At 44.0% G+C, this 16,401-nt stretch overlaps 1 protein-coding gene across 4 annotated transcripts in view; it reads right to left on the bottom strand.

Annotated features, from left to right (window-relative positions):
• ARHGAP26 (Rho GTPase activating protein 26) overlaps nt 1–16,401 on the bottom strand; it is a 443,583-nt gene that overhangs the window by 336,283 nt on the left and 90,899 nt on the right. For 3 of the 4 annotated variants that reach the window (XM_032844264.1, XM_032844266.1, XM_032844265.1), the window contains exons 2-3: nt 4,430–4,525; nt 2,797–2,858 (exon numbers count right to left, since the gene is read on the bottom strand). In XM_032844264.1, coding sequence (XP_032700155.1) covers nt 2,797–2,858; nt 4,430–4,525 — 158 coding nt within the window. Of the gene's footprint in view, nt 1–2,796; nt 2,859–4,429; nt 4,526–11,721; nt 11,748–16,401 lie in introns of those variants that run through there. The other variant, XM_032844267.1, reaches the window with a different exon arrangement.

The following is a 16,401-nucleotide window of genomic DNA, read 5'->3' on the forward strand; positions in this document are numbered from 1 at the left end:
ATGGGCTCACTTGTTTAAAACTTCCACAAATCAAGGGTAAGTCTCCGAAGCTCACAGTGGTATGCTGAGCCCCTAAGCCACTAATTTTCACCCTAAGCTGCATGTCAGCCTCACCGGACACTTCTAAAAATCCCAATGTCCAGGCTACACTTCAAACCAATAAAATCAGAATCTCTGTACTTCATCCTAGGAATCAGTATACTTTAAACTTCCCAAGTTGTTTCAATGGGCATCCATGATTGAGAATCTAGCCTTAAGGAGATGCTAAATACACAAAAGCAGTACCTACTCACCTGGGAACCAGGATGCCCAAGATCCTGTCCCAGTCCTTCTACTGCTTGCTATTTGCCTTCACCAGACCTCAGTTTTCCCATGTGGCCAATGAAAGACTACAGACAGTGAGAAATAAGGTTGTTCTGGGTCTAAGATTCTAGGACTGTGTAATTTCCACCAGTTGCAAGCACTACACTGATGCTGGGAACAGAAGCCCACTCTATGCCCTTCAAGAACATGGGACAGACACATGCAATGATTATCAGACACAATGTGGTAAATGGAGAATCAGAGACATGAGCTGGATACTAAGAAAATACAAAGCATGGCCAAATACCCCAGGGACTCAGAGAAGGCTTCCCAAAAATGTGTGGCTTTTCAAAGCTGAGCTCAGCTGATGAGGTACGGAAGGGGCTTGCAATGGCTAGATACTCAGATGCACACAGCAGAAACTCAGTTCACGGACATTAATAATAAAATTGCAGAGGCAAACTGAAGAGTATAATCCATTCATTGTTCTCTTACCATAGGCCACAGCAATCTGTCCAGTATTCAGCTTGATTTGCTTACCACACCCCCCACCCACAAATACTGACTCGGCCAAGAATCAGACTCCAAAGAATCACTTCCCTTTCTCAGGCAGTAGCACATGCACAAACACACAAGCTTTCCCCTGCCTCCACCCACCACCAATCCTGCTGCAGCCACCAGCCTCCGGATTCTGGTTCAAGTGCCCAAAAATGAGCAATCAAGGAAAACAGAGAGACACTATTTCTGTCTCTCTGTGCAGGGCAGAAGGTGAGAGCTTCTGCTCTATTGAGAATTTCAACGAAATTTCCCCATTCTTTGGTCTAACACAAATTTGGGTTTGAATCCAGACTGCGACTGTTTTTAACTATGTGATCTTGGGCATGTTAATCATTCTAAACCTCAAGATCTTTATCTAGACACTGGGATGCTATAGGTACCACCTCACAGAGTCATCATGCGGGTTAAAATTTACAATGTGTGCATATATAATGTCTTGGTCAAGACTGTGGACTGAGCAGCATCTCCTGAAAATTTATAAGGGGAAGCCCTAACCTCTATCAATTAAACAAAGAGACTCTAATGGTCTAACAGCCTATGTAAGCCAACCAAAACCCAAGGCTGTAAATCCCTCAAGGTTAAGAAATGGAAACAACTAGGCTTTCCCAAATAAGGCAACAGCCTGCGATATAGCCCATCATGTAATTTCCTTGCTACTTCCATATGTTCTCTATAAAAGTATTTGCTCTATAGTTCTGTCGGTAGAGCTTTCCTAAATATTTCTAGTTTGGTACTGTCCAATATGAACCAATTTTTGTTCAAATAAAATCCTAAAAATATGATATGCCTCATATTATCCTTTAATACCTTCAGCGTAACACTATCTGGAGATGAAGCCTTTGGAAGGTAATTAGGTCATCAGGGTAGAATCCTCACAATGGGATTAAAGCCATTCCAAGCAAAGACTGAAGAGCCATTCCGTCCCCTTTCCCTCCCATTTAAGGACACAGCAAGAAGGGGGCCATGTGTAAGCCTGGAAAAAGTGTCCTTACCAGGAACCAAATCAGTTGGTTCCTTAATCTTGGACTGCCCAGTCTCCACAACTTTGAGAAATCAGTATTTGCTGTGTAAGCCATCCAGCCCATGGCATTTTGTTATGGCAATCTACGCAGATTAAGATAGTGGACTTAGTCTCAAAAGATCAGTTTTAGCATGGGAAGAGGGGGAAAATCTTCATTGATAGACTCTTCCTAGGCCTCAGTAGCACTGCTGGCTTAGAGGCAAGCCTTCCAGGGACAAACCAGCATGCAGCCAGCAGGGGGATTTCAAATCAGGCTTCATTCTTGGTATCTCAGCGATAAGAAGAGGATGCAAAAGAACTTACAGATGCGGAATCCCTCATCTGTTGATGTTGAGCCACATCAGAATGAGAATACAGGAAGTATCTCTTAAGAAACTGGAGATCAGCATTTGATTCTTGATTTTGCACAGTGCCTCCCTTGGAAGAACCTCTTATAAATGTCATCATTTACTCCGTGCCCATACACTACATACGGGGTGCATACTAGAGGGCAGGCACTAGGATTAGGCATTTTGGAATAAAAAGTGAAGGAGTGCCCTTCAAAAGCTCTTGCATAAGTTTACCAAAATGAGGAAAGCAGGGAGCAGAGTGTTACACCTTCATTTCCACTCTGCCTGTAGGGAATTGGAGACACCCAAAAGTTAATTAATTCAAAAGATCCACCCGTAAGTCATACTTTATGGGTGCACCTTACAGTGAATCTTTGGGAGGCCAACAACGTGGTTCTAACGTTTATCCACACTAATCCCTTAACATTTGCAAAATGTTTCTAACCCTGCAAAGATGAGAAGATGAGGCTTGCTCAAGAGCTCAAAACACTCAAGTGGTGGAGGCTGGACTCAAACCCAGTTCTTCTGACAAATCTCTTGACATAATCACACTTATGGGAGCAAAAGCAGCCCAGCCGTACTCACCATCCGTATCCGTTCATCTTCAAGATTCCTGAGGACAGTGGCAAACTCCTGCAAAGACCTTGCTGGAAAAGAGAAAGTACCATGAAAGGGACATAGAGAAATGGGCCTTTGGGAGCCTTTCCAGGTATAGCTATTATGTTGTGGACTGAAATCCCTCGGCACATGCAGAATCTTAAACTCAATTGCTTCCCAAGGTTCCCCTTATCTTTTAATCATTAACCATTCAGGATGACCCCCCGAATGCAGGTTAATTTCACCTGGAACTCTAGCTGGGAAAGGATTTCCTTCAAAGACCTGCCTGTTCCTGAGACTACCCAGGGCTGATGAGGTGCTGGCAAGCTTCCAGACTATAGACTGAAAAGGGCAGAGTTCTGCGTAGGAGTTGAAGGATTTCCTGCCCAGGATCTGACCTCTTCAACTTTGGTTGTGGGACTGCGTCAGAAATCAACTTTCCTCTGATACCACGACTGAACCAATGTAGCTTGCAATACAAGCCACATCTCTGGCTTCTACTTGGATTCTTCTTCCTGAGTCCTCAAGCCACTTGTGAATATAATACACTATAAAAATGCAGCATGGTGGTCAGACATGGAGAGTCCTCAACAGAATAATTCCCAAAGGCAAAGGGCAGTAAGTGCAATAGCCCTGAAGATATTCAGGACATACATGAAATGTTGGGAGCTCCAGAAGTTACTATAGTAATACATTTTCATTGCTCTCAGCTATCTCCCAGCTGCCTTCCCTCAACCCCAGATCCTAGCACTCTGTGTGACAAGAGGAATTCAATAAGCATTTGACAACTTTTTCAATCCTTGCTCACCCCTGGAGCTAACCAAGATGCCCAATGTAAGAAGAATCAAGGGCAATGACTAGACCCTGCCAGAGACAGGTGTCTTGACACTGCAAATCCTCTGTGCTCAGCACCACCTGCAAGACACAGGAGGTAAAAGAAAAGCAGAAAAGAGAACCAGTACAGCAATCAACAGTAACCCTTCCCTCAGCCTCTGGTTAAAGAAAGGGGGAGGAGAGCTGGACAGCAAGCTCCTCTGTCCATCTGAAGGCAGGGGCAGCTATGGAGCTCCACACCACAACTGCCAGACCTGAATGTGGGGCCAGCTGATCAGAGTCTCCAATTTTCAAAGAGATGGAAAACCAGAACTTTACACAAAGTCGATTCATATGTTAATTCAATTTTAAGAAATGAGTGCCAAAGAAAACATGGTTGTATTCTGATTTCAGCCCACAAACTATCATTTGCAACCTGTAATTCTTTCCTCATCTACCTGTCTTCTGGTCTTGCTCTAAGTTCCATAGTACCAGGGCAAAGAAAAGTCACAAAAACAGCCAGAAGCAAAACATTACAGGAGGGTGGAGAGAAGAACCCCACTGCAAACCTTCAAGCTGCCTCCTACAGGCCCCAGGGTGAGAGAAGTGGTCTCAGAACTCTGAGAAGCAGCCCAGGATAGCCCCCTGACCCCTGACCCTCCCTACATTCTGCCCCCTCCACTGTTGGTGTGGACTTCTTAATTTATGACACTTAGATACTTCCTATCACAGGAAAAAGGCTCAGTAAGAACACTGACAGTTATGAAGAACAGTGACTCATCTTATCAGACACATGGTTATGACTTACCTATACACATTTCATCATCTGTTTCTGCATCTCCTATGCACTGAAATTTAAATTCATTTAAGGAATCAGCAAATTTCCTCTTCGCCAAAGACAAATCTAGCAAGAAAAAGAGTAAAAAATATGAATTACTGACGTAAATTGATTTTCACATTTGCTGAATGTTTTAGTCCTTCTACTAATGTAGCAGCTAGATTTGGTCTTGAGGCTATTTCAAACACAACGTAAATTCAAAATACTGAACAGCTGTTTCTAACATGAAATTCTTACTGGCTTGAAAAATTACTATTTCTGTTACTTTGCTTTAACCATTCCAGTCCCAGTTCTAATTCCTCAAGCCACATACTGAGTCCTGTCATATACATTGGTCACAGGTGGGAATCCGGGAAGAATTGGGGGTCAGAGCAGCCTGCCACCGACCTCCCCTGTGGTCCAGCAGTGGGTAGGGAGCGGGAAGAAAGAGCATGGAAGTGCCCCATTCCCGTGGCACAGGAGCTCCTGGACTCCTCATTCTGCCTCAAGCACACATGAGACCGAATTCTCACAACCCTCTCGGCTCCCCCTCATGAGGACGGTGGCCAGCCAGCATGACAAATTCCCATCTGAACCATTTCCCTGGGTCATCGCGTTCCCCACTGCCACAAGAACAAAGCCCTGGCACTGTTCTGAGTTGGGGTAAAAACACCCCACATATGTTCTCTATAAAGAAAGTTCTTAGAAACCCTTGTCAAATCTAAAAAATAAGCTTTCATTTAAGGCAGTATTAAAAGCCAATGATCCCTCCTGAACCCTCAGCTTCTGTTGAGGGTATAAAACCACCCAGGTACCTTTAAGTGGCCTGACAGACACAGCTGCTTGGTACAAATGTGCTTAACTTAATTCCATGTGCAGCCTTCCTGCAGATTAGGCTAATCATTCAAATTACCCTCATAGATGTTTCCCTTATTGAAGGGGAAATGGTATTACGTCCAAATTCCCAGAGGAGGGAAATAGGAGGCATAACTGGCAACATGCACTGGCTTTAATGAGATATAGGGAGGAGGTTGGGAGGATTCTGGCTTCACAGATCAACATAATCTAATGGAACAAAAGTATCCATGGGCTTCAGCTCTTCTCCTTTCTAGTTCCCAGATGTGTTCCTTAAAGTTGGGGGTCATGTTTTTTCCCATCTTTTGGTTTTGTTTGTTTCCTCTGTGTACCCGTCAGGGCGTCATGCTCAGTGCATGCTGAATAATGTGTGTGGAGGGCAGTATACAAATTTGACCACCAGTGTGCAGCTCGCCAATCCCAGAGCTTACTCCAAGCAGTAGGGGCCAGTGGAAGAGCCTGGCTAAGCAGTCCTGCTGTTCTCAGGTTTGGGGCTCAGGCTTACCACACAGACAGCAGGGGCTCCTGCTGGGAAAACCACCCTCCTGTGGGCTTGCACGACATGAATCCCAAGATAGCATGGCTTATGCAAGGCCCTCCGCTCTGCACCAAAAGAGGAAGACACTTGAAGTGGAGAAGGAGAATCTAGGAGCCACCAGCCAATACTCTCCGGTCTCTCCCTGGTTCAGTCACTTTAATGCAATGGTCCTAGGCAAAAAGTCCAAAGATCCTGGCAGAGGAGTCAGCCATCTCCTAAAACTGGCCGACCCAAGCTATCCCTAAGAATATCCCTATAACCTAAGATATCCCTAAGAATACCAATCATTCCCTGGCAAGTCAAGATAGAAACAGATTCATCTCAAAGTCAGAACACTGTGAGGAGGAATGACAGGAGGCCATGGACAGGCAGGATAAAATAAAGGAAGAATCACCTTTCAGAGTGGAAGACAAAGCCCCCAAGAACACCAAAGAGTATCAGGTATAGAATGTGGGCACGGCTGTGCTCGGTCTCACTGGAGTCAGAATGTTCTGATCAGAAATCACAAAGAAAGGCTTGAGCCAAGAGTAAGACTAGAGTTGCTTCTCTATCCACCTAACAATCCTCTGTGCCTCCTCCATAGGCAAGAAAGACTCAAGCTGGACAACCATCTCCACACGGTGGAAGAAAGGTGAAACTTAAGGCAGGCTTGGGAAACCTCCCAACACGCACAGAGAAGCTCTGCTGCCAGGAGCAGCTACCAATGAGGATCAACGAGTGGATAATCCTGCACAACAGGGCCTTTGTGGGGCCTTTTCATAGGAGGACCCATTTCACCTGGAGCAGAGATTGTTAGCTTATGACCAGAAAGTAACCTTATTTCCTTGTTGAGTGACACATAGCACACCCCACCACAAAATAACCTGAAAAGTCATGTGGGCCCCACAAAGCTAATAAAGAGGCCTCTCCCCCTGACAAAAGAATTAGGTAATGAGTACTAGTCTGGAGTCCATGCTGGGTTATAGGTCAGTGAGCACAGCTAGATAGACTAAAAATCCCAATTATTGATATCTGGAAAGGAAATCACCATGGGCTTGAATGGCTCACGCCTGAGAGAGAAATCTTGGTAAAGGTGTAGGAGGACAATAGGTATTTTGCTCGTTCAGTATCCACCCCCCAGTTTTTGGAACAGCAGCTCAAGCTTGTTTTATTCTATTTTTTAAAAAGATTTTATTTATTTACTTAGCAGAGAGCAAGCACAAGCAGGGGAGGAGGCAGGCAGAGGGAGAAGCATGCTCCCCGCTGAGCAAGGAGCCTGATGTGGGACTTGATCCCAGGACCCAGGAATCATGACCTGAGCCAAAAGCAAATGCTTAATTGACTGAGCCACCCAGGCATCCCTCAAGCTTGCTTTGAAGAACCTCCGCTTTTATATTTGCCTGGCATGGGTCCTGGTTGTAGGCTGGTCAGCCCGTTCCCTAGCCCCTTGCCCTCACCCCAACCTCACCTGGCTCCTGGGTTCAAATTTTAGCTCCACTATTTCCTAGAAGTGTAACTACCCCTAGGTTAGGCCTAACTTCTTATTCGCCTCACCTGACATAAGTTGTCAGCCCCACCTAGGTCATCAGATTGTCAGGAGACCCAGGGAGACACACTACACAAGCACTCTGTACACTGTCAGCTTCAGGTCTAGGTAAGACTGGGCTCTTCTTCCCTAATGTGTGAATCCTGCAATGACGAAACCAGAGAAGGTAAACAGGACTACCTATGCTGAGAACTCAGCTAAGTAGAGGAGTGACATAAGAGCACACAGCTCAAACATGGGGATCTAGGACTCCATCAGCCTCTGGCAGCCAAGAGCCTTGTAGCATGTGGATACACCATGCTGCCTCACCCTGTTAAGATAAAACCCTCTCAGTTACTTGGGACAATGAAGAAGACATCAAAAAGAACATCTAAAACACACGGATTCTTGTCTACTTCAACCCAAATGACCAGTAGAATCTTATGTTGACGATCAACTCTGCCACGCATATATAGGGAGATTTCTTTCTGGAGCTTTCACTGTGACCCAACAGGAATCTAACATGCACACACCAGTGAGAGGAGTACAGAAAGCAGAGAGGCTGGTACTGGTGCTGAGTGCATGCCAAGCTTCACGACACCCTGCTTGTATAACCCCACTGTGTCATGTTCAGTACAAGATAGAGGAAGGCGCCAAAAGTCAATGATATTTACTATGCAGAAACATCTGTTGCTAGAAAGGCAGAATGCCGGCCAGAGCAGACAGGAGTCGTAACTGGCAGCTTCTGGGGAGGCCAAGTATTTGCCTTACAGAATTAAGTCACCTCTGCCTCTGGGTGAGGAGACCAGGCAGCTAAGCAACACAGAAGCAGCTAGAAGTCTAGGCATTGAGGGACCACTCTCAAAGGTGCCTGCTGACTGGGGAACAGAGGGAAGTGCCCTTCTCTTCCTGCAAATGCCCATGCTCTGCCCCCGGATACTCATCGCACAGAGTGCTAAGAGAATTTAACCTAAATACCAATTCTTCTTTCAGTAAAAGAAGGTTGATGCTTTTTAAGCTGGGCTCTACCTTAGGTTACACAAGTTCTACCTCAGTACCACAAGTCAAGCCATTCCCATTTTCTTTTGGGGGGAAATTTAACATTTATGTGCACACACAAACATACCATGCTGAAAGACTCAAGGTAACCTCACTATTATATTTATTTCATGCATCTCTTACCTTTCTTTGATCTCCAAATATATAACTATCCATAAATTTTTTTTACTCCTTGGTCACATCTCCCTGGATTTAGAAACTGATTACAGTTAATGAAGTCCAGCTGCCAAGGTTAAGTATTTGTGACAAAAATGGCCTGTTGGCTGCTTAAAGCACAAACATTGAAGTCCTCAATCCTAGCTAATCCTTCCCTTCTCTGAAAGTCAATTACACTTACTCTCTGTGCCTGATCACCTTGTATTTGGAATGATTCCAGAACCATGCATGAGTAGTTGGTTCCCTGGCATAACGTATAGTAAGTGCCTGAGACAGGCCCAGACGAGGTGGCCCTCAAGACATGTTGTACTGATCTGACTGGGCAGAGCCACAGATGTTGGCTTACAGGTGGAACATCTGAGATGGCACAATAAGAGGACCCACAGTGAGGGCTGGAACATGGACATGAGTCCCTAAGACTGCAGCTTGGCTGCAACTCCCATTCTCAGGTAAACTTACCACTCTCTAAATCAAACTCTCTCTCCTCTCCTATCTTCTCAAAAAACAGCCAACCAAGGACCTCTTCCTGCATCCCCAGTTTGGCAAAGGGGGCCACCATCTGTCCTGTCACAGAAGTCAAAGTCACACACCCTCGTATCACCCCTGGTAGCACGGTATCCTTCCCAAGTGTGTCTGTCTTGCCTCCTAAGCATCTCAGTTCTGTTCACTCATCCCTATCACTATCAGCAACCCCTAAATCAAATGCCCCCATTTGCCTGGGTAACTGCAACTGCCTCTGTTCTGGTCCCCCAAACCCACTTTTGTTCTTTCAATCAGTTCTCCCCTCAGTCATGTCAGCTCCAATAGTGAATCCTGCAAAAGGCTCCCAGAGTTCTAAAAACCAAGATTAAAGTCCCTCCCAAAGTCTGAGAGGCCCCCAACTCCCTTTCTGGAGCCAGCTCCTTGAACATCCTGCTCATCCTGCAGTCCTTAGAAGTTCAGTCCACTAAAGAGCCTACTCTGACTTCTATAACCAGGCCAACCCCTACCCTCCCCTCACTTTAAGTCCTATGCACCTCCTTTTTTTTTTTTGTACCTCCTTCTTCATAGCAATTTTATATTGTTCAGGTGGTAATTCTATTAGTACCTCCCCAACTAGTAAATTCCTGAAGGGTGAGAACTGTGTCTCTTCATGCTCACCACTACGTCCTCACAAGCTAGCACATCACCTGACTGAGAGCAAGAGTCACAGAAAGCACAAAGTGGGAGGGGAAGCTGGGCACTTTACTAGCTCCCTGCACTCATCAAAGGTGAAATTCCCGATTATATAATTCATTTTGGAAAAAAAAAAGTTGATTAGATATATATTGGAGGAATTTCAAACTTAGGTAAGTCTGGCTGAAGCTTGTATATATAGGAATATGCTTTCTGTTAACATAAAACCACCTCCCCTAATGTTGTCTGTTGAGGAAGATTCCCACAGAGCTGTAGCAAGAGCCACCAGGAGGCATATGGAGTAAAACCTTCTCTATAACCAAGAGACCAGGAGAAATGGGCAATAAACATGTCTGGTGGGGCGCCTGGGTGGCTCAGTGGGTTAAAGCCTCTGCCTTCGGCTCTGGTCATGATCCCAGCGTCCTGGGATCAAGCCCGGGGGGGCCACGAGGCTCTCTGCTCAGCAGGGAGCCTGCTTCCCTTCCTCTCTCTCTCTCTGCCCGCCTCTCTGCCTACTTGTGATCTCTGTCAAATAAATAAATAAAATCTATTAAAAAAAAAAAAAAAAGTCTGGTGTTGGCCACAACCATGTGTGCCCTTTCAGCCCCAGGCTGTCCCCAAGCCAGGAGCTAAAACAGACAAAGGTAGAGTTCCAGAGACACTTCTCTTTTTGCCCATACCTGGGCCAGCTGAAAATATATCCTATCAGAAACCATGCTTGGGGACAGGTATTTCCCAGTCTGCAAGTGGCATTTCAAACCTAGTGCCACTGCTTAACTGTAAGAAAAGCAAGTGTTGTTCCTTTGTTCTTCTACAGCCTGAAACCCTGCACTTCAGGAGCAGAAAGAGACAGTGTTCAAATCTGACAGTCGAACAAAATACCCCCATAGCTTTCATCTAGTTTCTGTGATGCAGTCTTACCTATGGCCACTAGGTGGCGATGGACTGTATCAGGGAAAGGTGGCTAATAACCCAAAGAGAAATGACAAAGCCAGCCTCAAATGTAGTGCTGGGCACAGACCATGTCCTGCTGATGAACACACCCAGCCGAGAAGGGAAATGTCCAGTGGGCACTCAATCAGCAATGGAGAGAGGGGCCCTGGCATCCATGGGGAAGAAATGCCCTAATACATTAGAGCGTTTTTGTTCATCTTACCCATTCAAGCCTGAGACATGGAGAGAAAGGGTTGGAGGGATGAAGTCACTGCCAGCACGTCTCTCACATTCTTTCAGATCTGGTGGGAGCAGACTCAGAAGACCATTCGTGTCACCCGAGGATGATATGCCCACCAGGCACATCAACCACCACATCATGTGCATCCTGATTATACATCCATGTGCTTTTCCTGAGGCCATTTCCCTAAAATTCTATTTCCTAAATGAGGCCATAGCCAACACACACTCTGGAGAATTTGTTTTTCCAACCAGAGCACTAAGGCTAAAAAAATTTTCCGAGTTGATTTTTAAAATGAAATTCAATAGAAGAAAGGGGCTTCACCCTTTTCCAGATAAGATTTCTAATTCTATTTACATGGAAACATCCTTCAAGAATAATATGGGAGACCCAAACTCATCTTTGACTACATCAAAATAAGTGTAAACACATTTTGCATTCATTTATGGGGTACTTATTATGTACTTTATTTTTATATAATTGTGTACTTTATTTATGGGGTACTTTATTCTGTACTTATTATGAGTACTTTAACTCATTTTGTCCTCACAATCATCCTATGAATAGGAATTATCATTCCTATTTTGCAGATGGGGAAACAGATTCAGAGATTAAATAATATGCCATGGTCACATAGCTAATGAATGGTAATATAAGAAACCTGGTCTCTGTGACTCCAAAACTCTCAACTACTATATTCCATGGCCTAACCTACTCAAATATTTGAGACTCCTCTATCAATGTACTCAAAGAAATCAAAGAACTATACATACACATTCCATATCCTTTAGGAGGATGTAAGTTAGAAGGACCTCATCTGGGTACAATAAGTGCTCCCTTACCTGTGATTTCAGTTGCCTGCCATCCTCCTCAGTTCATAAGCAGATGACTCTCCTTCTGCCTTAATGTCAGAAGGTCAGTAGTAACCTAATGCTATGTCACAATGCCTACGTCATTCACTTCATGTCATCTCATCACGTGGGCATTTTATCATCTCACATCATCACAAGAAGGGTGAGGACACTAAGATATTTTGAGACACAGTCCACATTCACATAACTTTCATTACAATGTATTCTTTTAACTGTTTTACTGTATTTGTAATTATTGTTATTAATATCTCACTGTGCCTGATTTAAAAATTAAACTTTATCATTGGTATGTATGTGTAATCTAAATGCATGGGAAAAAACAAATAGTACATACAGGTTTCAATGCTATCTGTGGTTTCAAGGCATCCACTGGGGATCTTGGAACATATCCCCTGTGGATGGGGGGAGGGGGAGAAGGACTACTGTATACAAACTTGCAAATTAAGGCAAAACATGCCAGAGCGATCAGATCAGAAAAGCTACAGAAGTGCAAGCAGGCTATTATTCTAGTTATGCTATTGGTGGAATCTTCCCCCCCCCAAAAAAAAAGAACAGGAAGTAGCATTTGAAAAGAGCTTTAAAAGTGAAATCAGTTAAGACTGATGATTCACAGACCTATACCCTTGAAACAAATAATACATTATATGTTAATTTAAAAAAGTGAAATTAGAAGAGGTGCAGGGCAGGGTAAACAGGCATGAGAAGGTATTCTAGAAGTAGCAACAGGATGCAAAGAAATGCAAAAGCAGAGAACCCAGAATCAAACAGTAGGCAGTTGCTTGATAGAAAGAAGGTAAGACTAGGAAAAGGGGTTAGAATCACGGAAGGACTGGAATGCCAAGCTAAGGAATATAGACTTCATCCCTAAAGAAATGATAACCATATTTTTGTAAAGAAGAAAGACAAGATCAAATTAAACATTGATTATGACTTTTACTAAGGCCCAGAACTTCATTTTGGGACTTCTACTCTGACTTCCCATCCTGCTTCACTGCTAAAAACATATACCCCCAGTCAAGGGGCTTTCTCCTTGTGGGATGATTACATGGTACAGGAAACCTCTCAACCTTGACATGGATACAAAGACCACAGGTCAGCCAGGAGATAACCAGAAAATGAGGGATTCAAAGAAACTCTGCTCCCTACTGAAAACTCCAAGTTCACATCTGGATTATGAGGGCTCAGTAACACCCCTACTACAGACAGGTAATAATATACAAAGATATATACTAAGACAACTGTATTTTCAAAGGGCTACATTTTCTGTTCTTTTTTTTTTTTAAGATTTTATTTATTTACTTGACAGGCAGAGATCACAAGTAGGCAGAGAGGCAGGCAGAGAGAGAGAGAGAGAGAGCAGGAAGCAGGCTGCCCGTGGAGCAGAGAGCCCAATGTGGAGCTCAATCCCAGGACCCTGGGATCACGACCTGAGCCAAAGGCAGAGGCTTTAACCTACTAAGCCACCCAGGTGCCCCTATCTGTTCTTCTTAAGAACACGGGGAATTTAAGTCCTAGGATGTGATCTTTTATGAAGAAATTCCAGACTAGCTTATTGTCACAGAATAGGTCCTCAAAAAGCATTTGCTCATCAAGGACCACTATTTTGAATGATTAAGTCAGCATCAGACCTATACTGAAACCTCAAGCCCAAAAGAGCCCAGCCCCAAATGCGCATCGCTCAGGCCCGATGCAAAGCAGAAAACAAGGACACAGAGAACTGAGGGAATGGATTCAGAACAATCACATTGGCATAAAGCTCCAAGACCTTCTAAGACAGTGGGTAAGTACAAGAAAAACTCCCTCCAGAGAAACAATAGTGATTTGCTTGGTTAAAACAAAGAACCCCATTTTAAGAGGGACCGATCAAGTGAAAGAGCAAAAAAGAAAGGGTATTTCCATGCAGTTCAAGTGTAAACGTCACACACACACACACACAGTGTCAAGGTCAATTCAGAAGAGTATAAAGTGTGTGGACTCGCAAACATGGATTCAAACCCTGGATCTGCCAATTACCAGCTCTAGGACTGGGAAAATGGCTCAACCTTTCCAAGAGTCTATGTCACTATGAGGGTAACAAGTCCCTCACAGGTTTGTTGTGGGAATTAAATGGAAGAAAACATGTGAGCAGAACACAGGGTTGCCCCTAGATGCTGGTTTTCTTTCCTTCCCACACAGGCACAGGCTGGCTGAATGCAGGTTGGAGACAAGAGAATCAACAAAATGAGAATCTTCGTTAGCTTTCAGAATTAAGGAATTTTTGTCTCATTAATTCATGAAACTTACCAAATACAGGTATCCTGTTTTTCTGAAGTTCGACTTACACCACTCCACTTTAACAAAGTATGTCCCTTAGTACCCATTTTCACTAAACAAAAGAAAGCCAAAAGGATTTTTCCGTTCATGGGGAAAGGGAAAATAGTGTTCAGTGTTTGCTGTGCCGTGAGCCGTGCCTAGAGCGGCTAGAGCGGCCATAGCTTTGAACTGTGTCTGTGAGCATCTGTGTTTTATCTCAATTGATTTTGTGCAGCCGTTAGCAAGACATGTCCGAAAGTACCCAAAAAGCCTGAGAGAAGTTATTTTGGGGCACCAGAGATGCTTAAAACTTTTTTCACGTAAATTAATAGTAACTGCTTCTTCACTGTATCCCATTCTCTCTTAGGAAAGGTTTCATAGGAACACTCTACCTGTGGATAGGGGGATAAAGCTGTAACCTCTTCTTAATGAACTAGATACTGAAAATACATTTGAGTCCTTAAAGGTTCTCCTCAGATCCTTGGAAAACTCTAAAGTAACTAGAGAATTAGAATTTCTTTTTACCCCTTGTAGATGAAAGGAAAAGCAAAAACCCTGGATGATATGACACTATTTTTATCTGAATAGTAACTGAAAGTAGTGTGCACTGTCTGCTTGCAAAGTTTTTTAACCTAAGTGGTAGCTCTTAAATGCACTGAGGCTAAGAATGATATCATGAAACCCTTCTTGTCCATTAAGTGGGAAAGGAGGCCAGCCCCAAGTAAAAAAGAATCAGAATGCCAACAAGACATCCAAGATAAACGGGCTTTTTAGGATGCATGGGCCTAAAGTGCCTAGCTTCATGAGAAGGTGGTATTTGTTTTTTCACTTCTCAAATAAGCACACTTAGGAAAAAGGGGGAAGGGTTAAGGAGAGATCACAGGAGTCAGAGCAAAGAGTCTACAGGAAGAGCAGGTCACACTAAAACTTAAAGACCAGGGGGTCCAGGTGGGGCAGAGCTAGAACTCAGACAGAGAATGTGAGCTTCCTCTAGCTCAACACCACTGCACTACTATTATGGCCAACATAGAAGAGAGGAACAGTATGAGGGAGGGGCAGCTGATCCCAGCTTGGGCCTCTAAGACTTAGCTTCTGCTTCTACAATGCCCTACTCTCTTAGAGGAGCGATTCTCAAACTTACATAAGCACCTGAAGACCAGGTCTTCTTGTTAACATGCTGATTCTGATTTGGTAAGCCTGGGAGTGTGCATCTCAAACAAGTTTCCAGGTGATACCAATGTTGTTGGTCCAGGCATCACACTAAGTCAAGGTCTGGAATTCCCAACAGAGACCTTGAGAGTCAAGATCACAGTGTTTTCCTCCTTCCAAGCCCAGCACCTAGAGCACACAAGACCTCAGTATATATTTGAAGAATGGATTCCTGTTGCACAAAAAAAACAGAATGGGAGCTAGAGTAAGAATCAGAAACAGGCTGCGTCCTTGCTCACCCAGGAACAACGCCTGTGAACCTAGGGAAAGTAAATTAACACCTTAGCCTTGGACAGCTCTGTGAAAACCAGAAGGATGGTCAGTAATCTTTAAGGTCCCTTCTAGCTCTAAAAATTCCACCCAAAGTATTTTTTCTGTGCTTTTTTAAAAATGTGTTAATCGTCAGCGTATACACTGGCTATTCCTACAGTGAGGCACACCTCTGTCATTCTCAGATAGCAGTTTCCAAAAATCCAACTGAGAGAACACAGACTCTGTTAGTCTCAGCAAATAACCATAGCAACTAATACCCCCAAATAAAATGATGTCTTCACAATGATGTGCTGGCTCAATCAGATTAAGAGGGTGACGTGTACCATCTCAAAATTTATGGTAGTAAACTTAGAGCAAAAGCCAGACTTTCTTGGAAGAGGATTTTAAGAAAAAAAGCGGGGGTGGGGGAGGTGGGGATGAGGGGTGTCTTGCCAATAAAATGAAGACGGGACAGGGAGCCAGAAAAACAGAGATGAGAAACTGGAACAGAACTGCCCTGCCTGTCCAGGTCCATGCATACAAGGCCCAGGCACCCACATGGGAATCCAGAACTCAGTTAATTGTCCTCAGGGACAGTTCTTTTTTTTTCTTTTTTTCCCCTCAGGGACAGTTCTGAGGGCTACCACTTCTACCAGGGAGTTATCAAGCGACTGCATTTTGTCCTTCTGTGCCTTTCTTCATGCATATAATAAAAGGAAAATGAATACTGCTACCTCAGAAAAGACTTGAGGGATTTACCAAAGGGACCATGAAGCTCTTGAGTGAAAAATGGGGTATCGCAAAAGAGTCCATCCAGGCTGATAATGGATTTCCAAGACCAATTCTCCACAGATCACCCGGGATGCAGATATTCCTGTTCCAAGGTCTTGAGATTAA

This window comes from Lontra canadensis, unplaced genomic scaffold (assembly GCF_010015895.1).
Source record: "Lontra canadensis isolate GAN:19392208 unplaced genomic scaffold, GSC_riverotter_1.0 scaffold149, whole genome shotgun sequence".
NCBI lineage: Eukaryota > Metazoa > Chordata > Mammalia > Carnivora > Mustelidae > Lontra > Lontra canadensis.